The 24,484-nt window shown below is 46.4% G+C and overlaps 1 protein-coding gene across 1 annotated transcript; it reads left to right on the forward strand.

The window, feature by feature from the left end:
* Nucleotides 1–1,030: 1,030 nt before the first annotated feature.
* On the forward strand, nucleotides 1,031–15,730 carry gpr34l (G protein-coupled receptor 34 like). Its single transcript, XM_070883979.1, has 4 exons — nucleotides 1,031–1,412; nucleotides 3,437–3,599; nucleotides 13,905–14,076; nucleotides 14,687–15,730. Exons 1-4 carry the CDS (start codon nucleotides 1,031–1,033, stop codon nucleotides 15,728–15,730), a joined length of 1,761 nt encoding a protein of 586 aa, XP_070740080.1.
* The last annotated feature ends 8,754 nt before the right edge of the window (nucleotides 15,731–24,484 follow it).

A 24,484-nucleotide genomic window follows, 5' to 3' on the forward strand; every position in this document is an offset into this window, starting at 1 on the left:
CGCTACCAGATGGAATGGTTGAGGAGAATAGCACTTAAGCCACAGCTAGGTTAGTACTCACGGAAGAATGGAATAGATAAAATATATTGATTGGTGAGATGAAATAAATAAGTGGGAGGAGGCTTATGCAGAGCATAAACACCATCATGGCTTGTTTCTGTGTAGTAAATTTGCTGTAATTCTATGTAATTCTTCATAATTAACTGGAATAACTCTTGGTAACCGTGCAGAATTGACCATATGGCCCTTTAGTCTGCTCAAGTGAGTGTCATGTTAATCTATCAGGTTACTATGGGAACTTGCACCAAAAAAGGTTTATTTAAAAAAATGATTAACAAATTAAAAAATTATACAAGCTGTCCCATGTGCTCAGTGAGTAAAGGTACCACTGAATGTGGTACTGACTAACATAAGAGAAGAGTGATCCTGGATTCGATTCCTCGTCTATGGTAAGTTAGTCAATCTCAGCCGAAGCCACAGTTGGACTGTTACTTAGGCTAAGGAAAGGAAACGTTCACTCTCCTGATTGCTAGCCAGTGACTCTTGCTGGAAAGTAAATGTTGTGAACTTCAAGTAAGGAAGTTGGGGTTGGCTGGGATGTACCCAATCTTCCCAAAGGATAGCTTGTAACACTCACACTGAAGGCTCAGATAGAGTCATGGGTGAGGGACCAGGCTGAAGAATGGCCACTCTAGCACCATATTGGAGCGCAACCATTGCTCATGAAACTGAACCCAACAGGACTCACCACCTTCAGGGGCGAAAAGTAAGACCAAATATGTGTCCTGTACTCCATGCAAAAGTGAAAGAAGGGTTACATTGAACCTAGAGCTAAACCTTAGACCATGAAATCACAAAAGATGAACCAGACGTATGTATAATCTATTTAACATTCTCGGGCTGATTTGAAGTTTCAGCGGTGGCAGTAAACAATGGCTGTTATTGGCAATGGCAGGATGTATAACTTATCTGTCAGCTATCGTACCCAGACATCTCATCTCAGAGCACCTGACAAGGAACAGGACTAGACATGGTAACTTTTAGAAAGGATAAGGTTAAAGGAGAAAATTATACTCTCCTGATTTCTCCAGTGATTGGCAAGATCACCACTGTCCTCAACGGTGATGCCCGAGGCTCGTTCCCGAACGGCTCCACAGTATCAGCGAACAATCTGCCCACAAAGCTGACATGCTTTGCCAGCTGCCTGAGCTTCCATTGCAGTGCTTTGCCGTTCCGTGTGAACTGCAATAACTGTAGTGAAAGCTACGATTTCAGTCACCAGGTGTTGGGCTCCACAGGTCGCTGGCTGGAAGTCACCATCCTCTCCACGCTGGAGAGGATGGGTTCCAGGTTCAGCATCCAGCAACGCACCAAGATGGAGGCAGACTCCTCCATCCCCCTAGGCACGACCCGTAAGCTTTCAGGCAGGCTTTCCATTGCACCCATCAGCCTTCTTCCTTCTTCTGAAGCTTGGCCCCGTGAGCGCACCCAACTCCTCTGCAGCAGAACTAGTAAGCGACCTTGCCCCCCAGAAAGGTGACACCAGTCACCCTGCGTGGGTGCTGCCTGCTAGCCCCCAGTGCATCCCATTGTGAGGTTTCCTCTTGTAAGCGAGCCTCGAGGTTGCGTGTGGTGCCAGTCTCTGAGGTGGTGCCTGCGATAGTGGTAGCTATTGTCGCAGTGCATTCATCCTTGCTCTCCTCCTCCTGCTCCAGTTCCTTCAAAGAGCGAAGTGGCTGTTGCTCATCCTGAATCTGCTCCATGGGGCGAGGTGCATCATGCTCCTGGGAGCTTGCAATTATAAATCTGGAAGCGATAGGGCGCAGCGTGTGTGTCCACTATAGGAGGATGTGTGCGATGGGACCATATGGAGCTTGTGAATGATGATAGCTTTGGGTGGTTAGGGATCAGGAATAGTTGTGCACCTGCAAAGAAGCTGGAGTGGCCACATACCTCTCGGTGATATATCCCCATGCTCTGCTTCTGGCCATAGGGTCTGCACTCCCCTCCCGATCACGGCCAGCACTGTCTCCTCAAGGCGAATTATATAACTAAGTTGTTCTTCCTCTCCCCTGGTCAGGTCCTGCTGCCGCCTGTTATACACTATTTTTTCTTGGAAGAGAAAGAATAGTGATTGTGAATGAATGTATTGGCAGGAGTATCTGTGTGTGTGATGCCTCATTGGTTGAAGAGTGTTGAGATGTGAATAGTGCCTGTGAAGGATGCAATAGTGTGGGGCGTATGAATGTCAGTGTATAGTTAGATGGTGGATGAAGTGTGTTGAGGCTGTGATGCTGATGGTGGTGGTGCAGTTATGGAGAAGTGTCTTTGTGAGATGGAATCTTACCTTGACCACTCTGGTAAAGTCATTACATTTCTTGTGGCACTGGAACCATGTCCTGGGGCCAGGGCTCCTGACTGTGTCCTCCCGGGTGATCTCGTCCCACATGTGGCGCATGAGTTGCCTCTGTGGTCTCTTTCCTCCCTGCGGGTCGAGGCCATCCCTCCTGCTCTCTACCTCCTCCATCAGTGCCACATCGAAGAACCTGGGAGCCTTCTCTCTTGCTCCTTGTGACATCCTTCCACTCTCGGCCACCGCACTCCACAGCTTCAGTGAAAGTGGGTGAATGCAGGCTCCAGGAAAATTGCATCTCATCAGCGCATGTGCTAAACCTGCAGTTGTTGGTCTCAGTGCCTGCAGGCACCTTCAAATCATGATAATCATCAAGTAATCCGAAAATTACATGCTAAATCTGGACTTGCAAACAAGCATTTCTTATTTAGCGCCTGTTTTCACCCTACGGCCAAACTAACCCCCATAAACCATTGCAAATGTGTTGCTGATGGTTGAGAGAGAGACTGAAGTAAGTTTAAGGGTGTTATTAGTAATAGTTAAAATATGTCAGTGGTTTTATGGTGACTTGTTTCAGTTCCCTGGGCTGATGTCACAGAATAAAACCTGTGCAGGACTGAAAATATCTTGATGCGGTTCATTCAGCCTGTGGTAGTACAAAGAAACCGATGCTGCCTGAGGATTTGTAAAGCAGGCATTTCTCAGAATATCCTTCACCAAACATGTAAAATCCTGCATAGGCTGAGCGTGGGAGGCAGCACAAAGCGAGAACCACAGCTGAAACCAACCAAATGAGTCTTAAGAACAAACCTTCACCAATTCACAGAGCAGGATAGTCATCAGGCTATTCACACAAATGTGGCCTTCCAATGTTGTTGCAGACTGCAATGACTCGTCCTTACAGAGGCACAGTCCAGACATAATACGGTGTGTGTGCACATGACTAATCGATGCTGGTAGCAGCACGAATCTCCCATTGACATCAAAGAAACACCAAATACTGTCAGATGTTTGAGAGAAAAATTTGAATTCAGATTGCACAAAGTACTAGGCCTAGAAATTTGGGTTTGTGCCTTCCATTAGCGCCTTCAGAGGGCGCTACCAGGGCACAAACGGCTTTTCGCCCAGATGCAGCGCCGCTAATGACTCCCATTAAATTCTATGGGAGTTTAGAGGTGGCGGTGACCCGCAGCGCCCTGCTCCACTGCACCAGCGATGACGACATCATCACCATGCGCAGCACCCCGTTAGTGCTCCGGATCCTAAATTGGGTCTATAAGAGAAATGCAGGGAACAGCGCCAACATTGTACATGGCCTTCTTTGACCTCACAAAGGCCTTTGACATTGTCAACCGTGAGGGACAATGGAGCATCCTCCTCCATTTCAGCTGCTCCCAAAAATTTGTCACCATCCTCTGTCTGCTCCACGATGACATGCAAGCCGTGATCCTGACCAACGGATCCACCACAGACCCAATCCGGCCCGGACCGGGGTCAAGCAGGGCTGCGTCATCGCACCAATGCTCTTCTCGATCTTCCTTGCTGCAATGCTTCATCTCACCCTCAGCAAGCTCCCTGCTGGAGTGGAACTTAACTATCGAACTAATGGGAATCTGTTCAACCTTTGCCACCTCCAGGGTAGATCCAAGGTCGTCCCATCCTCTATCATTGAACTACAGTACGCGGACGATGCTTGCGTCTGTGCACACTTGGAGGCCGAACTCCAAGCCATCATCAACACCTTCACTGGGCCTTACACTAAACATCCGTAAGACAAAGATCCTCCACCAACTTGACCCGCTACACAGCACGGCCCCCCCCGGTCATCAAAATCCATGGTGCTGCCTTGGACAACGTGGACCATTTTCCATATCTCGGAAGCCTACTATCTGCAAGGGCGGACATCGATGACATCCAACACCGCCTTCAGTGTGCCAGCGCAGCCTTCAGTCACCTGAGGAAAAGAGTGTTCGAAGACCAGAACCTCAAATCATGCACCACGCTTATGGTCTACAGGGCAGTAGTGATACCGTCCTCCTATATGGCTCAGAGATGTGGACCATATATAGTAGACACCTGAAAACATGGGAGAAGTACCATCAGCGCTGCCTCCGCAAGATCCTGCAAATCCCCTGGGAGGACAGACGCACCAACGATAGTGTTCTCGCTCAGGCCAAAATCCCCAGCATCGAAGCACTGACCATACTCAATCAGCTCTGTTGGGCAGGCCACATCATCCGCATGCCTGACATAGACTCCCAAAGCAAGCGCTCTATTCAGAGCTTCATCACGGCAAGTGAGCCCCAGGTGGGCAGAGGAAAAGCTTCAAGGACACCCTCAAAGCCTCCTTGATAAAGTGCAACATCCCCACCGACACCTGGGAGTCCCTGGCCCAAGACCGCCCAAAGTGGAGGAAAAGAATCAAGGAGAACACTGAGCACCTCGAGTCTCATCACCGAGAGCATGCAGAGATCAAGCGCAGACAGCGGAAGGAGCATGCGGCAAACCAGATTCCCCGCCCATCCTTTCCTTCAACCATTGTCTGCCCCACCTGTGACTGAGGCTGTAATTCCCGTATTGGACTGTACAGCCACCTGAGAACTCACTTTTAGAGTGGAAGCAAGTCATCCTCGACTCCGAGGAACTGCCTATGATGATGATAAAATTGGGTCTCGCCCCCTGAAACTGTCGCCGGCCTCGCTGGTCGGCTGGTCACTCGCAGGGTGCAAGTTAAAGGAGTGGTGTGGGCCATTACAAAATGGTGGTGCTTTGAACGCGGGGTCTGTGCCGTGATCAGTCAGTCCGGCATTCTGCTTGAGTACCGGGCTGTTGGCACAGCACCCCCACTCTCCGGTGGTCCAGGGAAGCCCCTCTCATTACTGCAGAGTTTTAAATGAGGGAAGAGCCCCTCGTACGCGGCAGTGCTACGTGGCCCAGTGCACCCCGCACCCAAAGTGTCCGGTCGCTACTGCCCCAGAGAGGAAGTGGAGCATGTTATTTTGCTCTCCACTTCTTTTCGGGGGCGGTAAACCGAATTTAGTGAGCGAGGCGGGACTTCCGTGCCTGGTGCAAAATGTCCCGCCTCCCGGATGTTACCATCCCAAAATGGGGTGCAACGGAATTTTTACCCTTAAGATTTTATCATAGATTTTATAACAGCATCTGGAGCATTAAAACACCAGCCACAGAATACTGATGTATCTACGCAGTATGGGGTACGATAGCATAGTGGTTATGTTACTGGACTAGTAATCCAGTGGCCTAGACGAATAATCCAGAGTTCAAATCCCACCATGGCAGCTGGGGAATTTAAATTCAGTTAATTAAATAAAGCTTGAATTTAAAAATACCAGTTTGTCATAAAAACTCGTCTGGTTCACTAATGTCCTAATCTGCCATCCTTACCTGGTCTAGCCTATAATGTGACTCCAGTCCCACAGCTATGTGGTTAACTGCCCTCTGAGATGGCCTAGCAAGCTACTCAGTTATATACAAGAAAGTGGCTCACAGCAATTAGGGATGGACAATAAATGCTGGCCTTGCCAGCAATATCACTCACCGTAGAATACCTAGCCTCTGTCCTGCTCTTGTACCCACAGTATTTATGTGGCTGGTCCAGATAAGTTTCTAGTCAATGATAATGGCAATGTTGATGGTGGGGGATTCGACAATGGTAATGTCATTGACTGTCAAGGGAAGGTGCTTAGTCTCTATCTTGTTGGAGATTGTCATTGACTGGTAGTTGTGTGGCGCAAATGTTACTTAACACTTTACAGCCTTGATCCAAACATGGACAAAAGAGCTGAATTCCAGAGGTAAGGTGAGAGTGACTGCCCTTGACATCAAGGCAGCATTTGACTGAATGTGGCATCAAGGAGCCCTAGTAAAATTGGAATCAGGGTGGGGCCATACCTAGCATAAAGGAAGGTGGTTGTGGTTGTTGGATGTCAATCAGACCAGCCCCAGGATATCACTACAGGACTTCCTCAGGGCAGTGTCCTCGGCCCAACCATTTTCAGCTGCTTCATCAATGACCTTCCCTCCATCATAAGGTCATAAGTGGGGATGTTCACTGGTCATTGCACAGTGTTCAGTTCCATTTGTAACTGCTCAGAAAATGAAGCAGTCCACACCCACAAGCAACAAGATCTGGATGAAATTTAGGCTTGGGCTGATAGGTGGCAAGTAACATTCGCACCACACAAGTGCCAGGTAATGACCATTTCCAACAAGCGGGAGTCTAACCACCTCTTCTTGATATTCAACGACATTACCATCACCGAATCTCCCACCATCAACATCCTGGGGGTCACCATTGACCAGAAACTTAACTGGACCAGCTACATAAATACTGTGGTTACAAGAGCGGGTCAGAGGCTGGGTATTCTGCGGCAAGTGTCTCACCTCCTAACTCCCCAAAGCCTGTCCACCATCTACAAGGCACAATTCAGGAGTATGATGGAATAATCTCCACTTGCCTGGATGTGCTCAGCTTCAACACTCAAGAAGCTCAACATCATCCAGGACAAAGCAGCCCACTTGATTGGCATCCCATCCACCACCTTTAACTGTCACTCCCTCCACCACTGGCGTACCATGGCTGCAGTGTGTACCATCTACAAGATGCACTGCAGCAACTCGCCATGGCTTCTTCGGCAGCACCTCCCAAACCCACGATCTCTACCACTTAGAAGGACAAGAGCTGCAAGTGCATGGGAACACCATCATCTGTACGTTCCCCTCCAAGTTACACACCAATCTGATTGAGAAATATATCGGCCATTCCATCATCGTCGGTGAGTCAAAATCCTGAAACTCCCTCCCTAACAGCACTGTGGGAGCATCTTCACCACACAGACTGCAGAGGTTCAAGAAGGTGGCTCACCACACCTTCTGAAGGGCAAGTAGGGATGGGCAATAAACGTTGGCTTTGCCAGCGACGCCTACATCCCGGAAAGAATTTTAAAAAAGTCCAAGCCTTGATGTGGGCAGAGACTGCTCCATTATCTGAGGAGTTGTGAATGGAACTGAACACTCTGCAATCATCAGCGAACATCCTCACTTCTGAACTTATGATGGCGGGAAGGTCATTGATGAAGTAGCTGAAGATGGTTGGGCCTAGGACACTGCCCTAAGGAACTCCTGCAGCGATGTCCTGGGGCTGAGATGATTGTCGTCCAAAAACCACAACCATCTTCCTTTGTGCCAAGTATGACTCCAGCCAGTGAAGGGTTTTCCCCCTCATCCCATTGATTTCAATTATGCTAGAGTGCCACACTCGATCAAATGTTGCCTTGATGTCAAGGGTGGTCACTCTCACCTCACCTCTGGAATTCTGCTCTCTTGTCCATGTGTGGACTAAGGCTGTAATAAGGTCTGGAGCTAAGTGGTCCTAGCAAAACCCAAATTGAGCATCGGTGAGCAGGTTATTGGGGTGTTAGTGCCACTTGATAGCACTGTCAATGACACCTTCCACCACTTTTCTGATGATTGAGAGTAGGCTGATGGGGCAGTAATTGGCCGGATTGGATTTGTCTTGCTTTTTGTGGACAGGAGATAGCTGGACAATTTTCCACTTTGCTGCATGGATGCCAGTGTTGTAGCTGTACTGGAACAACTTGGCTAGAGGCATGGCTAGTTCTGGAGCACACATCTTCAGCACTAAAGCCGAGATGTTGTCAAGGCCCATAGCCTTTGCTGTATCCAACATACAGCACTAGTGAGTGATACAGTCAGTGCAAGTTCACAGTGTCATTCCCATATCACTGATGTACTAATCTGAGCTGCATTACTGGGGGATGGCACAGAATATAGGAGAAAGGATTGGCCAAGTGGAGAGGCGGAGTCAGAAAGGCAGTATTGCCCAGGCTGCTCCCATCAAGTTACTAATGACCAGTTTCAGAGGGAAACTCTTTTGAGTTTACCTGCAAAAACATAAACATTAAAACCATGCCACCCGACCTGGGTGACACAGCAGACATTTTCAAGGCCCCCTTTTTTTTTTTTTTTTTGGTTTTTTTTGGGGCGCTAAAATCAAATTTTTCCAGTGCCCCCTATCAAAAGGGAGGGGGACACTAAAAGCACCGGCAATGAAAACAAATTAAACTTTAAAACGTAAAATCAAATTAAAATTTGGTTGCCGGGCGTGATGATGCACTCCAGTCCCTCCGGTGCCCACCTCTCGCGGAAGGCCGCGAGCGTACCGGTGGACACCGCGTGCTCCATCTCCAAGGACACCCTGGACCGGATGTAAGAGCGGAAGAGAGGCAGGCAGTCAGGTTGAACGACCCCCTCGACCGCCCGCTGCCTGGACCGGCTGATGGCACCCTTGGCCGTGCCCAGGAGCAGTCCTACGAGGAGGCCCTCGGACCTACCCGCTCCCCTCCGCACAGGGTACCCAAAGATCAGGAGAGTGGGACTGAAGTGCAGCCAGAATTTCAGGAGCAGCCCCTTCAAATAATGGAACAGGGGCTGCAACCTTGTGCACTCAATAAAAACATGGAACACGGACTCCTCCAGACCGCAGAAATTGCAGGCGGCCTGGGAGTCCGTGAACCGGCTTAAAAATTTGTTGCACGGCACTGCTCCGTGCACCACCCTCCAGGCCAAGTCCCCGATGAATAGTGGGAGGACCCCTGCGTAGAGTGCCCTCCATCGGGGACCCCCGCCTCCTCCGGACGGCAAGATGGTACGCCATGGCGTGTCCGGACGGCCGGCGAGGATGGCAAAGTTGAGGGTGTGCAGGAGCAGCCCGTACAGGAAACCCCTCCGCGCGGAACTGAAAGGCACGGAGGGGATTTCCCCGAGGCGGCTCAAGTTGTGAGGCGCCGGCCCCCGAGGGAGGTTCCGGGGTTTGGCGCCGATGAGGAATTCCGTCCCAGTTTCAGAGGGAAACTGGTAGAAACCGAAATGCAGGTGGTCCAATCTATCCGTCGGGTGACACATGGAAAGATGATTGGAGGAGGGGGGAAATGGAAGAAGCCTCATTCTATTATAAAGTAAGGTGTGTTGAAAATGAAATCCTAAATATCAGTGTGACTGGAACCTCTTTAAAATCAGAGAGCTGAAGTCTCTCTGGGCTCGTTTCTTCTGGAACCTCTAATGTGAAAAGTATGGATCCCTCTATTTACAGCTGTTACACAAAGTTACTCCCTGAAGAAAAACATGTTCCTTTTACTTGGCACTAAACCACGGACAGATACACAGACAGAAAGTTTCCAAAAAATAAATAGCCCCTTATGAGTTCTATTTGGTGAAAAATGCATAAAATTTTCTCAGGTATGTTTCAAATACTGATGATAACCACCCGTCACAGAGCTACAAGAGAAAGGCATGTGCGTATATTGATGCCTTTAGGAACATTTTTAATAGCGAGTATATAACGTCACAATGAAACATCACAAATGTGGTCACTAACTTCCCCCATCATAAGACAGGCCAAGTGTCACTGAGTAAAAGTGTTACTTAAAGGGGAAAGAAGAAATCACATGATGGTAACTGCCACCCAACCTTTGAGGCTTAAAGGACAGTAACTACCTTGCTCACATGAATAATCTGAACAAGGCTGTCCTGTCAAAGTTTTCTGTGGACATTAAAGATTTAAAATTGCTCATATCAAAAGCACAGACCTTGCCTGGCTCCCGGGTGACAGTCTGCTCTTAATTAATAGAGTTCTGTTGGGTTTTGATTCTACTTTTCTTTTTGAAGTAATGAGTCAGGGAAGTAGGCGTATGCTTAAAACCACTGAGACAGAAAGATATGCAGCACAGATTACGTCAGGAAATACAAATCTATGCAGTGATATGCAGAGCAAAGCCTACGTACGCCTCTCAATGGAATTTCCACTGACAGAGGAATAAAAGTGAGCAGCAGTGAACTAGCAGCACTTTCATTGAGACAGAAGCAAGAAACAGTACAGAGCAGGTAAGAGGCTTCAAAACAATATAACCCATTTCTTCACATTACAGGCCAGAACTCAAACCATTTCCTTTTCCACAGTTTATAAGATATTATTGGGTTGCTGCTCAATTGAGAACTTTGGAGTGAGGTGTGTGCAGCAGCTGAACCATATTCTCCTTCGTTGGTGTTTGTGTTGTTTAACTTTCCTAGCTTAAGCTCTAGGAATTTTGGTGAATATGAAGAGTGTGGTATTCCCATATCATGTTTGTGTGTACGTGTGAAGGGTTATTCTTTGTATTTTGAAAGTTTATGAAAAACATTTGAAGCTAGTGGAAACTGATCTTATACAAGTGCACAAAGCTGGGGTGGTGGTACAGGCAGTGAGAGAGTCCAATTGGTGTGGAGGGTAATGGCAGCGAAAGTGCAGTTGGTGTGTCAGATAGAGGCAGCAACCATGTAATCAGTATGGTGAATACAGGCAGCGAGAGTGCAAAATGAGTGTGTGTATAAGCAGAGAGAGTGTGTAATCACTGTGTTGGTATAGACTGCAATATTGCGTAATGTGTGAGGGTACAGCAAAAGTTTAATCAATGTGTTGGGTACAGCCAGGATGGGTGTACATGGCGTGGGAGGTATGGTTTCCGATTTATCTTACTTCTCTCCATCATACCAATGTCTAAATATTTATTTATAAAATCTAAGCAACTTGTGCCCAGTGCTCCTCTGATTTTACCCTCTTGAGCATCCCTGATTATAATTGCTCAACCATTGGTGGTCGTGCCTTCTGTTGCCTAGGGCCCCAAGCTCTGGAATTCCCTGCTAAACCTCTCCGCTTCTCTACCTCTTTTTCCTCCTTCAAGACGCTCCTTAAAACCTACTTCTTTGACCAAGCTTTTGGTCACCTGCCCTAATTCCTCCTTATGTGGCTTAGTGCCAAATGTTTTATCGCATAATACTCCTGTGAAGCACCTTGAGACGTTTCATTACGTTAAAGATGCTATATAAATACAAGTTGTTGTTGTTGTTAAACAAGTACATCTACATCATGCCTAATTGCTCCATCCGACACAATACATCATTGTCAGTGAGACCCTGATTAGATGCTCTTTGTAGTCAGCAGTGTTAGGCTGTTCTAAAATGTGAAGTTAAAATTTAATGAAAATCATGCTATGCTGCTTACCATAGACCTCGTTTGAGATGACTCTAAAATCTTAAACATGCTCAGAGTTCAGATCTTGCTGTCAATATCACTGGTCAGTAAATAGGAGTGACCAGTAAAGGTTATGTAGGTGAGAAAGTTCACAATTAGTTTACGAGGGATGATTAAATGCAGGCTCCATTCTCTGTGGGACAATTTCTTTGTGGAGTAACATTACAGTCATTTTCACCAGTGCATGTAGAGATGTTATTGATTAATGGACAAAGAGATAGAGAGGAATTATGGGGAGGCCCATCAGGTGTTCACAGCTCGTCGACTCGATGATATTAAAGCTCGAGGCACAACATAACATGCGTCTCAGGCCTATCCATTCAGTGTGGGGATCGTTCCCTGTGCATACTGTGCACCCGTGTCTGGGCACGCTCGAATTTCAAAGCCTTTGTCTCTCCAGTCCATATCACTCAGACCCCTGGATCAGACTTATAGCTCTTCTCTTCACTGCCTCTAGCGCTTGTTTCTCAGCAACTAGAACTGGACACAATAATCAAAGTGTGGTTTAACCAGAGCACTGCACAAGACTCTCTCTGACTTGTATTCTATTGCATTGACAATATAGTTCAACATGCTATAGGCTTTGTTGATTGCTTCCCTGCATTGGCTGGACATGTTAGTGTCAAATCTACTAAGATTCCCAGGTCACTTTCAACTTCATCCTTGGCTTTCTCAACATCATTCATGCAGTTTGCATTTTCACATTCTTTTCTCCTTTATGTAGCACTTTACACTTTTCTGCATTAAATTGTTCAGCCCACTTAAATATTTTGCCCAACTCATTCTGTAATTTATGAGCTGCATCCTTCAATTGCACTCCTAGTTTGATATCATCTACAAATTTGCATTAAGTTTCTGAATCTTAATTGTAAATATAAATGAGAAACAGTAGTAGTCCAAAACACTAAGCCCTGAGACCCATCCCAACATAACTCCTCTAATAAGGTCAGAGGCTAGGTATTCTGCAGTGAGTGCCTCACCTCCTGTCTCCCCAAAAGCTTTTCTAGCATCAACATGGCACAAGTCAGGAGTGTGATGGAATACTCTCCATTTGCCTGGATGAGTGCAGCTCCACTAATACTCAAGAAATTCGACATCATCCAGAACAAAGCAGTTTGCTTGATTGACATCTCATCTACCACCTTAAGCATTCACTCACCCACACCGTGGTTGCAGTGTTTACCAGCTACAAGATACCCTGCAGCAACTCGCCCAGGCTTCTTCGACAGTGCCTCCCAAACCTGTGAACTCTATCACCTAGAAGAACAAGGGCAGCAGGCACATGGGAACACTAGCACCTCCAAGTTCCCCTCCAAGTCAGAAACCATCCTGACTTGGGAATATATCATCGTTCCTTCATTGTCGCTGGGTCAAAATCCTGGAACATGGACTGTAGCAGTTCAAGAAGGCAGCTCACCACCACCTTCTCAAGGGTGTTCGGGATGGGCAAAATTCTGGCCTTGCCCGTGAAGGAATAAAAAAAAACAAGTACCCATTGGAATAAAAACAGAAAATGCTGGAAATCTCAGAAGGTCAGGCAGCATCTGTGGAGAGAAAAACAGAGTTAATGTTTCAGGTCAATGACCCTTCGTCAGCACTGGTGACTGTTCGAAAAGAACAGATTCTTAAGAAGCACTGATAGGGGGAGGGGAAGAAGAAAAGGGAAGGTCTGTGATAGGGTGGAAAGCAGGAGAGATTAGAGAGACAAAAGGGATGATGGGCCGAATTGAAATGGTAATGGCAGAAGTCAGAAAAAGGTTAGTCTAGATAGGGTGTGAGTGGAGAAATAATGACCAGCTGCTGTTGGAGACAAAGAGAAAAAAAACACATAAAATGGGGGTGGGGGGGAGCCAACAATGGGCAGAGGTTATGGTCTGAAATTGTTGAACTCGATGTTGAGTCCAGAAGGCTGTAAATTACCTGAACGAAAGATGAGGTGCTGTTCCTCGAGCTTGCATTGAGTTTTATTGGAACAGTGTAGGAGGTCGAGGATGGAGATGTCAGAGTGGGAGTGGAATAGGGAATTAAAGTGACAGGTGACCCATTGGAATCCACCTACAAGTCCATTTCTTAGCCATACCCAAAATCTACCCTGCATTTCCACAGCTTTAAGTTTAGTCAATTGCCCTTTCATGTGGAACTTTGTCAAATGCCCTTTGGAAATTGAGATATATCATGTGATAGGGCTTTCCACAGTCCATTTGGGTTGTCACTTCCTCAAAGACATTGAGTAAGTTGGTCAGGCAGGATCTTCCCCTTTGAAAGCATGTTTGTTTCCTTTCTGTGAGAAGTGCTAATAAATGGAAGTTGTCAAACTGATTTTAAGATACTAAATAGTAATTGAATTCAGTTGAAATTATACATAAGGTACACTTTTTAGGTTTTGTTGTTTGTTTTTCCGAATTCATTTTATCTGTTTTTTTGTTTGCACCAAACCCCTAGTTTTATTGGTGCTTTCCACAGCCTAGCAGTTATACCCCAGCAGTGCAAGTTCCTGGCTGGTGCAGAGTTTACAGGTGACTTTGAAGTGTTCACCGGCTGCCACAAACTTGTTGACAGCAGTTGCTCACCTGAGCAGCAGGTCCTTTGCCAGGCCGGTGGGCAAACAGGAAATGTAAACAATGTTCAAGAATTGTCTGAATGAAAACAGCTGATCCTGTCCTCATTTCCAAGGAAGAGCTGGTGCAGGTGGAATTCTTTGTTAGGGCATTTTAGGGGTTTTATTGGTGAGGATGAGCGATTTAACCCAAACAACTAGATGTGACATCCTAATTGATCTTAGATATATTTCAGTTCAACTGAAAGTGCGCAAACATGACCACCCCCTGACAGAGTTAAAATGTTGCATTTCTTAATTGTCTGGCTGACCTTTTTACCATTTTTGGCTCATTAGTGGCTGACATTTGGGCTACTTTCATCTGAAAAATCCTCGACAGTGAAACCCAGTTGCTGTTGGTTTCCTTTAAAGGACAGTTTAATATCTGGAAAACAGAGATAAACCATTGCTGCAAGGGTTAGACATCTGTTACCCAGAGTGACAGATAGGCCTGTCCTACAAAGCTTAGAAACCATTATCTGGAATAACACAGGAAAGCATGCCGCATAAACGTCCCACTCCCGGAATGACGGAATAGATCTGCCTCAGAGGAGATAGGTGTTATTGTAATAGAATCTTTTCATCTCTAAATCAGAACTTACACTTTTCCTTTCTTTCCACGATTTAGGTTGTAGCTATGGCTGATTTGTCATCTTCGCCATTCTCCTATGCCAATGTTTCCCAGCCAGCCACGAACTCCACTGCAACACCCATCTGTACCATTGAAGATGGTTTCCTCTCAACGGGTCTGCCTATTTTCTACAGCATTATTTGTGTGATTGGGCTGCTGAGTAACCTATTGGCCTTGTGGGTGTTTTTCTTCAACCAGAGGAAGCCGACATCTATCTCTATATACATGAGGCACCTGGCTATGGCTGACCTCCTGTTGTTACTCTGTCTTCCATTCAGGATCGCCTACCATATCAGGCAGTACGAGTGGATGGTTAAGTGCTACTTCTGTAAGATCATTGGTGCATTTTTCTACATCAACATGTATGCCAGCATTATATTCCTCGGGCTGATCAGCCTGGACCGCTATTTAAAGATCACAAAGCCTCTCCGCAAGTTCAGGATCCACAGTGTGAAATGGAGTTCGGGCTTATCCGTGGCTGTGTGGGTGTTCACATTCCTGTTCATGCTACCCTTTGTTGTGGTGAGCAGCTTAAAGTCAAATGTGACAAAATGCTTCCACTACAAGGATCAGAGTGTGACAGCGGGCGCAATGAACCTGGCAGCCGTCATATTTATTTTTATCCTCTCCTTGCTATTCCTGGTGTCCTATGCTAAGATCGCCGTCAAACTCTACAACATCTCCCAAGGGAAAAAAAAGCAACAGATCAGGAAAGTGAGCACCAGGGCCATCATAAAGACTTTTATTGTCCTCGCCATCTACATTGTGTGCTTCATGCCGTATCACATTGTTCGAGTCCCTTATGTCCTCTCTCAGATGAAGATAATCTCCAGCTGCCAATCAAAGCAGTTTCTGCACACAGCCAATGAACTGGTTCTGTGCCTCTCTGCCCTAAACAGCTGTCTTGATCCGGTCATCTATTTCTTCCTCTCCAACTCCTTCCGCAGGACTATAGTTTACACTATTCAAGGCAGATTCAACAAAACCTTCCCCAAAACCAATGGGGCCATGAACAGTTTCAAATCCATCACAGAGATCTGAAGTTCAGAGCTGCAAATATTGAGTTGATGGGATAGAAGCAGAATGCATGGCCATCAGGGTAGCACAGTAACTATCTTGGCCTAAAGTGATGCATGGCGTTTCAGGCAAGGCCTGGCATCATTATGATCCTGTGGATAGAAGGAGTCTTCCTAGAGAGAGCAGAGACAGCCACTCACATATACATCTAGTAAACAGGGTGGAACATACTCAAGATATGCCTTGTTTAAAATATATGATATTTGGCCATGACAAGGGAAATACAGCAACAATAGAATGAGTGTGGAGTTACAGTTTTGTTGAGCCTGGTGCATCTTGCTGCAGTGTTGAAAATCGTGGAAACAGCAATGTTATATCAACACAGCAAGAACCTTTGATGCCATCACGGAGTTATTTCCAATTGGTTCCAGTGCTTTCTTTTCCAACATGAGCTTATAGACATTTTGCAAAGAAGCTGTAAAATCAAATTCATCTTAATAACTCCAGTAACACAGCACTGGGACCCCTCCACCTGCTTATTACAAGTGTTTACAATGCAGCAGCATTTTAAAATGCAGCAAGATACATTTTCTCCGGCACTAGCTCAAAGCCAGTAATAGTGAGCCAGACAATCTCACCTTTGCCAACTTGTGTGGACACCAGCAAGTGTTGACCTTCTGGGGAGAGGCAAGTCAGCTTTCCAAAGCTTCTTGTTCCTCTCCTCCTGCTACACAAGAGTCTTGTGGAAGAGCAAAATGCACAGGGGTCACTTAATAAAGAAACAAAATTGTTGTTTTATAAAGAATCAATCTCCTGTACAGGACATTAAAAAAACACCTTTGGTCTCGTCAGTCGCACCTGACTGTTGGGATGAGTAGAAGCGCATCTGACACTTGTACTTATTACGCATTCATTTTCCAGTGCATAAAGTCAGCAAAAGTACATGTAGACGCAGAAGATTGTGCTGAACAAAGGATGAATTGGGCCCAATATATTGTGGATACACATGTTGGATGTGTAAATTAAGTATTATTTTTATAAATAACTGTCCCTTAAATGGGGCTAGTCAAATTTGAGTCTTTCAGATTATTAGACTGTAAGTAAAAGTAATATGAAAATAGAAACTGTAAATAAAAAAGTATAAATTATGTGAACTATATACCAGCACTTTTGCAAAAATATATTTTTGTACAAATTAGCCTCACTCTAATTAAATATATTATTTTGACGAAGTATTCTGGTTTTGCAATTTTTTAAAAAGCCTCTACTCTCAGAGACTGTGCGCTATTACTGTTCTCTCTTGATTTAATTAGAAAGTTATCACATTATGCATACTGATAATTTTCCACAAAGAAATTAGCTTCTGTAATAAAGCTCTAGCAGTTCACTACAGTGACCCTGTGTAGTTCCCAGCACACTGTACATTGCTCCCTGTGTAGTTCCCAGCACACTGTACATTGCTCCCTGTGTAGTTCCCAGCACACTGTACAGTGTTCCCTGTGTAGTTCCCAGCACACTGTACAGTGCCCCCTGTGTAGTTCCCAGCACACTGTACATTGCTCCCTGTGTAGTTCCCAGCACACTGTACATTGCTCCCTGTGTAGTTCCCAGCACACTGTACATTGCTCCCTGTGTAGTTCCCAGCACACTGTACAATGCTCCCTGTGTAGTTCCCAGCACACTGTACATTGCTCCCTGTGTAGTTCCCAGCACACTGTACATTGCTCCCTGTGTAGTTCCCAGCACACTGTACATTGCTCCCTGTGTAGTTCCCAGCACACTGTACAATGCTCCCTGTGTAGTTCCCAGCACACTGTACATTGCTCCCTGTGTAGTTCCCAGCACACTGTACATTGCTCCCTGTGTAGTTCCCAGCACACTGTACATTGCTCCCTGTGTAGTTCCCAGCACACTGTACATTGCTCCCTGTGTAGTTCCCAGCACACTGTACAATGCTCCCTGTGTAGTTCCCAGCACACTGTACATTGCTCCCTGTGTAGTTCCCAGCACACTGTACATTGCTCCCTGTGTAGTTCCCAGCACACTGTACATTGCTCCCTGTATAGTTCCCAGCACACTGTACATTGCTCCCTGTGTAGTTCCCAGCACACTGTACATTGCTCCCTGTGTAGTTCCCAGCACACTGTACAATGCTCCCTGTGTAGTTCCCAGCACACTGTACATTGCTCCCTGTGTAGTTCCCAGCACACTGTACATTGCTCCCTGTGTAGTTCCCAGCACACTGTACATTGCTCCCTGTGTAGTTCCCAGCACACTGTACATTGCTCCCTGTGTAGTTCCCAGCACACTGTACATTGCTCCCTGTGTAGTTCCCAGCACACTGTACAATGCTCCCTGTGTAGTTCCCAGCACACTGTACATTGCTCCCTGTGTAGTTCCCAGCACACTGTACATTGCTCCCTGTGTAGTTCCCAGCACACTGTACATTGCTCCCTGTGTAGTTCCCAGCACACTGTACATTGCTCCCTGTGTAGTTCCCAGCACACTGTACATTGCTCCCTGTGTAGTTCCCAGCACACTGTACATTGCTCCCTGTGTAGTTCCCAGCACACTGTACATTGCTCCCTGTGTAGTTCCCAGCACACTGTACAGTGCCCCCTGTGTAGTTCCCAGCACACTGTACAGTGCTCCCTGTGTAGTTCCCAGCACACTGTACAGTGCTCTCTGTGTAGTTCCCAGCACACTGTACAGTGCCCCCTGTGTAGTTCCCAGCACACTGTACAGTGCTCCCTGTGTAGTTCCCAGCACACTGTACATTGCTCCCTGTGTAGTTCCCAGCACACTGTACATTGCTCCCTGTGTAGTTCCCAGCACACTGTACAGTGCCCCCTGTGTAGTTCCCAGCACACTGTACAGTGCTCCCTGTGTAGTTCCCAGCACACTGTACAGTGCTCCCTGTGTAGTTCCCAGCACACTGTACATTGCTCCCTGTGTAGTTCCCAGCACACTGTACATTGCTCCCTGTGTAGTTCCCAGCACACTGTACATTGCTCCCTGTGTAGTTCCCAGCACACTGTACATTGCTCCCTGTATAGTTCCCAGCACACTGTACATTGCTCCCTGTGTAGTTCCCAGCACACTGTACAGTGCTCCCTGTGTAGTTCCCAGCACACTGTACAATGTTCCCTGTGTAGTTCCCAGCACACTGTACAGTGCCCCCTGTGTAGTTTCCAGCAAACTGTACAGTGCCCCCAGTGTAGTTCCCAGCAAACTATACAGTTCCCCCTGTGTAGTTCCCAGCACACTGTACAGTGCCCCCTGTATAGTTCCCAGCACATGGTACAGTGCTCTCTGTGTAGTTCCCAGCAAACTGTACAGTGCCCCCTGTGTAGTTCCCAGCACACTGTACAGTTCTCCCTGTGTAATTCCCAGCACACTGTACAGTGCCCCCTGTGCCGTTCGCAGCAAACTGTGCAGTGCCCCCTGTGTAGTTCCCATGCACACTGTATATTTCCCCCATGGAGTTCCCAGCACACTGTACAGTGCCCTCTGTGTCGTTCCCAGCAAACTGTACAGTGCCCCCTGTGTAGTTCCCAGCACACTGTATATTGCCCCCATGGAGTTCCCAGCACACTGTACAGTGCCCCCTGTGTAGTTCCCAGCACACTGTACAGTGTCCCCTGTGTAGTTCCCAGCACACTGTACAGTGTCCCCATGGTGTTCCCAGCACACTGTACAGTGTCCCCTGTGTAGTTCCCAGCACACTGTACAGTGTCTCCTGTGTAGTTCCCAGCACACTGTACAGTGCCCCCTGTGGAGTTCAATACATCTCAATACACCTCCCCCTGCGGGTCTCCCAGTCCACTGTACCTTGTCGATTACAGGTCTCCACACAACCATCTACCAAACTCCAGTCATTCTTCTGGTCACCATTGGAGCATGTATTTACGAAAGGATATACTTGCTTTGGAGGCAGTTCAGAGAAGGTTTGCAAGGTTGATTCCAGGGATGAGGGGGTTGACTTATGAGGAAAGGTTGAGTAGGTGGGCCTCTACTCATTGGAATTCAGAAGAATGAGAGGTGATCTTATCAAAACGTATAAGATTATGAGGGGGCTTGACAAGGTGGACGCAAAGAGGATACTTCCACTGGTGGGGGAGACTAGAACTAGAGGGCATGATCTTAGAATAAGGGGCCGCCCATTTAGAACTGAGATGAGGAGAAATTTCTTCTCTCAGAGGGTTGTGAATCTGTGGAATTCGCTGCCTCAGAGAGCTGTGGAAGCTGGGATAGTAAATAAATTTAAGACAGAAATAGACAGTTTCTTAAATGATAAGGGGATAAGGGGTTATGTGGAGCGGGCGAGGAAGTGGAGCTGAGTCCATGATCAGATCAGCCATGATCTTATTGAATAGCTGAGCAAGCTCGAGGGGCCGTATGGCCTACTCCAGCTCCTATTTCTTATGTTCTTATGTTATTATGTCTGTGTTGGTTCAGTGGCCTACTACATAGGGTAAATGTGTTCCAGCTATTCAAGTACTTCAGAGAATGTAATTAAAGAAAGACTTGCATTTATATAGTGCCTTTCACGACCACCGGACATCTCCAAACGCTTTGCAGCCAATTAAGTACTTTTGGAGTGTAGTCACTGTTGTAGTGTGGGAAATGCAGCAGCCAACATCCGCACAGCAAGCTCCCACAAACAGCAATGTGATAATGACCAGATAATCTGTTTTCCTTATGTTGATTGAGGCATAAATATTGGCCAGGACACCGGGGCCAACTCCTCTGCTCTTCTTCAAAATAGTGCCGTTTTACACCCATCTGAGAGGGCAGACGGGGCCTCGATTTAACATCTCATCCGAAAGACAGTGCAGCACTCTCTCAGCACTGCACTGAAATGTCAGCCTAGATTTATGTGCTAAAGTTCCTGGAGTGGGACTTGAACCCACAACCTTCTGACTCAGAGGTGAGTAGCTGCAGAGATGGATCTGCATTAGACACAAGTTGCCAATTATATGTAATGCTGATCCCTGGTTTCATTGACAAACAGCCTAGAGGTTCTGCAACATTGTGGCAAGCACTGAGCAGTTCCTGCCTTATCCTATCTTCTCCCCACATTCGAGGACACGGTGCTTATTTTATTCACCTTACATGGACAGCAAGTTGAAAGAACCTTGCTAGGATTCAAACCCAAGACCTTCTTGGTCTCTAGCTGGAATCTGGGATGTCTGAGTTTTACCAGTACAATAGGTACATGCTGTTCTGCTATCTTACTACAGTGGATACAGGCTACACTTGTGTAGGCATGCTTCATTTAAAACAGTGTATCCCTGGGTCCAAAGGTAGGAGTCTTGGTAGAGGACAGTAGCCACACTCACATACATATGGAATGCAGGCTAAGGGTGATTCTCATTGTGAAAGTTAAGAGCATTGACTTGAGTGATTGTAATGCCTTGGTGTCAGAAATAGTAGGTATGTTATGCCCATCATCACAGAGCACAGCTTTTCTTCATTGCTGAGATCAGGCACCACAGAAGAAGTGGACCAGGTGGGTAGTAGAAGAGGACCATGCACTTTTAATGGCTGTAGCTTTGCTAACACTTTTGGACAAATACTACCGATACAGTGATTTCATTTAATCTCTATCATCATAAACTTCCCGATACTGGCACAACTATTGCACCCCCACCATTGCTTTAGTTGACACCATAGAATAGGGATTGAGTTGGGACCTCCCTGATCTGGGTGATGTTTGTGGGCGTTGGATGAAGACAGGATGAGACTCAGCTGTGACATAGTCCGCAATTGAAAAGCCCACTCATTGGCCGCGCTCACCGATGAAGAACGTCCACTTGGTCAAGGTAATAGGAGGCACATATTGCCCATCCCACACCTTCCCATACCACACCCCAGCAAGGAGTTAAAGCCCATCAAAGAAGAAGGGGGTGGGTGAACAGGCTGAAAAATAATTAAAAATCCACAAAGTCGTCGAGGAATAATTGTCAACTGGAAGCTCAGGCTCTGATTTTCAGAGGAAACTGTGAGCTGAGAGGTTTAGGTGCCAAAGTGATGAATAAATGTAGGAAAACTGAAATTGTACCGGTTTATCCAAAGATAATGGCCCTGAAATTCCGTTTTAGCTTTCCCGCGAGCATTTTAGAGAAAAAATACGCACCTACCTTAAGCTGCTGCCCACGTTCGACTTTCCGATGCTGAGGCCTCTCCTGACTGCCAGTTGCAGCGTGTGCGCGTCGGGACGTGCGCAGGCCTGGAGCTAGAGTCACATGGCTCTGGGCAGCCAATCAGGTAAAGTATCATAGTAATAGAGTTCCGCAGGGTCCTAAACTCCTATTACTATGATTATGATAGAGCCCTGAAACACCCAAAACACAGCCCCAAACACCCAAAACACTAATAAAAAATAGAAAATAATTACACTACATTCATTTAAATTAAAGTCTTAAAAAAAAATAATTTCCTGATTTTTTAAAAAGTTTAAAAAAATAAACTTACCGTTGAGGGGAGGGTTTTTAATGATAAAATATGTTTTAGTAACTTTATTTTTTGATGTTTTTGTGTTTTTTAAAACACTTGCACCTGTAAAAGTAGGCTATGTGCCTGCCTTTTCAGGCGCAAGATTTTTTGAGGATATTTGTAAGCGTAAATATCGGAAATTTCCACTTACAAATGTCCTCGCTTCCGAGATATGGCCATCTGTCAAGCCAGAAACTTGACAGATCGGAAGTGCCGGTTTCCAGCACATGCACATTGCGCGCTGGAAACCAGCATTTCCGATGCCTTCCCAGGTCCGTAAGAACTCCGTACGGACCCGGGGAGACGGAATTGTTGGCCCAATAGATGAGAGGAAACAAACAGCTGGACATTCCTGTGGAAGTTAATCATATCAACAACTCGTATAGTTTACCAAGAGCCACTGCAGCCTGACATTAGTATCTTACACAACACAGCAAGGTCAGCAAAGTGACTGTCTGCAGAAAAGCCACAACCCCTCCCTTAATTACAGATCATTTAAAGCACAGAAGCCTTTCGGCCCAACTGGTCTATGCCCATGTTTATGATGCATGAGCCTCATCTCAGCCTACTTCATCATCATCAACAAAAACAACTTGCATTTATATAGCGCCTTTAACATAGTAAAACGTCCCAAGGCGCTTCACAGTGTGTTATCAAACAAAATTTGACACCGAGCCACATAAGGAGATACTAGGACTGGTGACCAAAGCTTGGTCAAAGAGATAGGTTTTAAGGAGCGTCGAGAGAGAGGTGGGAATTCCAGAGCTTAGGGCCTAGGCGGCTCAAGGCATGGCTGCCAATGGTGGCCAGACCATTACTTGTTCTTCCACCAGCACAGTCCTTTCATAAATAGCATTTAGATGCTACGATAATAATGATATTGAGTTGGTGCCATTATCTCCGCAGCATTAGCTCTAATAGATGTGTTCCAGAGACAAACAAGGGTTGTAAATTATGTCAACTCAGTGCAAAAATTGTAGTAAGAATGACCTATGGTTCACATTGTGACAAATCTCAAATCTCAATCTAACCTCCCCAAGGCATAGCTGGGAGACAGAATCTCACCTCACCAGACACAGAGGGGCCATGAAGTGTGTATTCCTGCAAGGCCTTTGAAGTCAATTGGAATATTAACTGTGTTCCGTTAAAGATGGGGTCACAAACTAATTGCAGGACCCTTCACCCCTTCCAGCTCAACGTTGCTTCAGACTTGATCAAATCACTTGCACCTTACTGCTACCTCAGGGCCAAATCTTATACCTTGGTGGCATCAGGAATTTGTCCATTTCTCTTTTGAATGTTTCAACCAATCCACGATCATTCGCTGCTCTTGTGATAGTCTATTCCAGCTGCAAGTACAGTTAGTCGCTCCTTATAGCAGCTTTCTCAATCTAAAATTGTAATATCTTTACTCTACAGTATGAAACCACACGAGGCACATTCTGGGGACCTTAATTCTTTATTCACAGGACTCCAAAAGTGATGAACCTGCGTGGGACCTCCCTTTTTATACCTGTGTCATCAGGTTCGGAGTGTCTCCCACAAGTTCACCCCTTGTTGTCAAGGTGTGCATCTAGGTTGAGTGTATACAGTAATACAGTGGCATTACATTGTGGTTACATACATGACATCACCTCCCCCCGCCCCCCCAAAGTCTTATTGGGATCATAGGTTTAGTCTTTCAGGTGGTCTACGCTCCCTCGTGGAGCGCCGCAGTTGGGGCTCTGGTTGTTGGACACTGACATGAGTGTCTGTCACCTGTGGTGATTCCGGCCTGTCCGGGCTGACCGCAGGGACTGTGCATTCTTCTGATTGTTCTTGTTGCTCGTTCACTGTCGGTGTTGTGAGCTCCATCTCATGGTCTTCTTCAGGTTCCTCCGTGTCGATGCTGAACCTTTTCTTTACTTGGTCCAGATGCTTACGGCATATCTGACCAATGTTGAGTTTTACCACGATGATCCTATTCCGCTCTTTGTCAACTACAGTGTCCTCAAGTCATTTGGGCCCCATGGCGTGATTGAGGACGAATACAGGATCATTTATTTCTATACATCTCCCCCTCGAATTATGGTCATGGTATTCATTTTGTGACTTGCGCTTTCCCTCAACTATGCCAGTCAGGACAGGGTGAATGAGGGACAACCGAGTTTTGAGTATCCGTTTCATTATAGCTCTGTGGGCGGGACCCACGTGAGTGAGTGCGGTCGGGATCAATAGGCCAGCAGGAGACGCAATAGGTGGCATTGTAGGGAGGGTCCTTGAATCCTGGGCATACCTTGC

Source organism: Pristiophorus japonicus, chromosome 6 (genome assembly GCF_044704955.1).
Source record: "Pristiophorus japonicus isolate sPriJap1 chromosome 6, sPriJap1.hap1, whole genome shotgun sequence".
Taxonomy (NCBI): Eukaryota; Metazoa; Chordata; class Chondrichthyes; family Pristiophoridae; genus Pristiophorus; species Pristiophorus japonicus.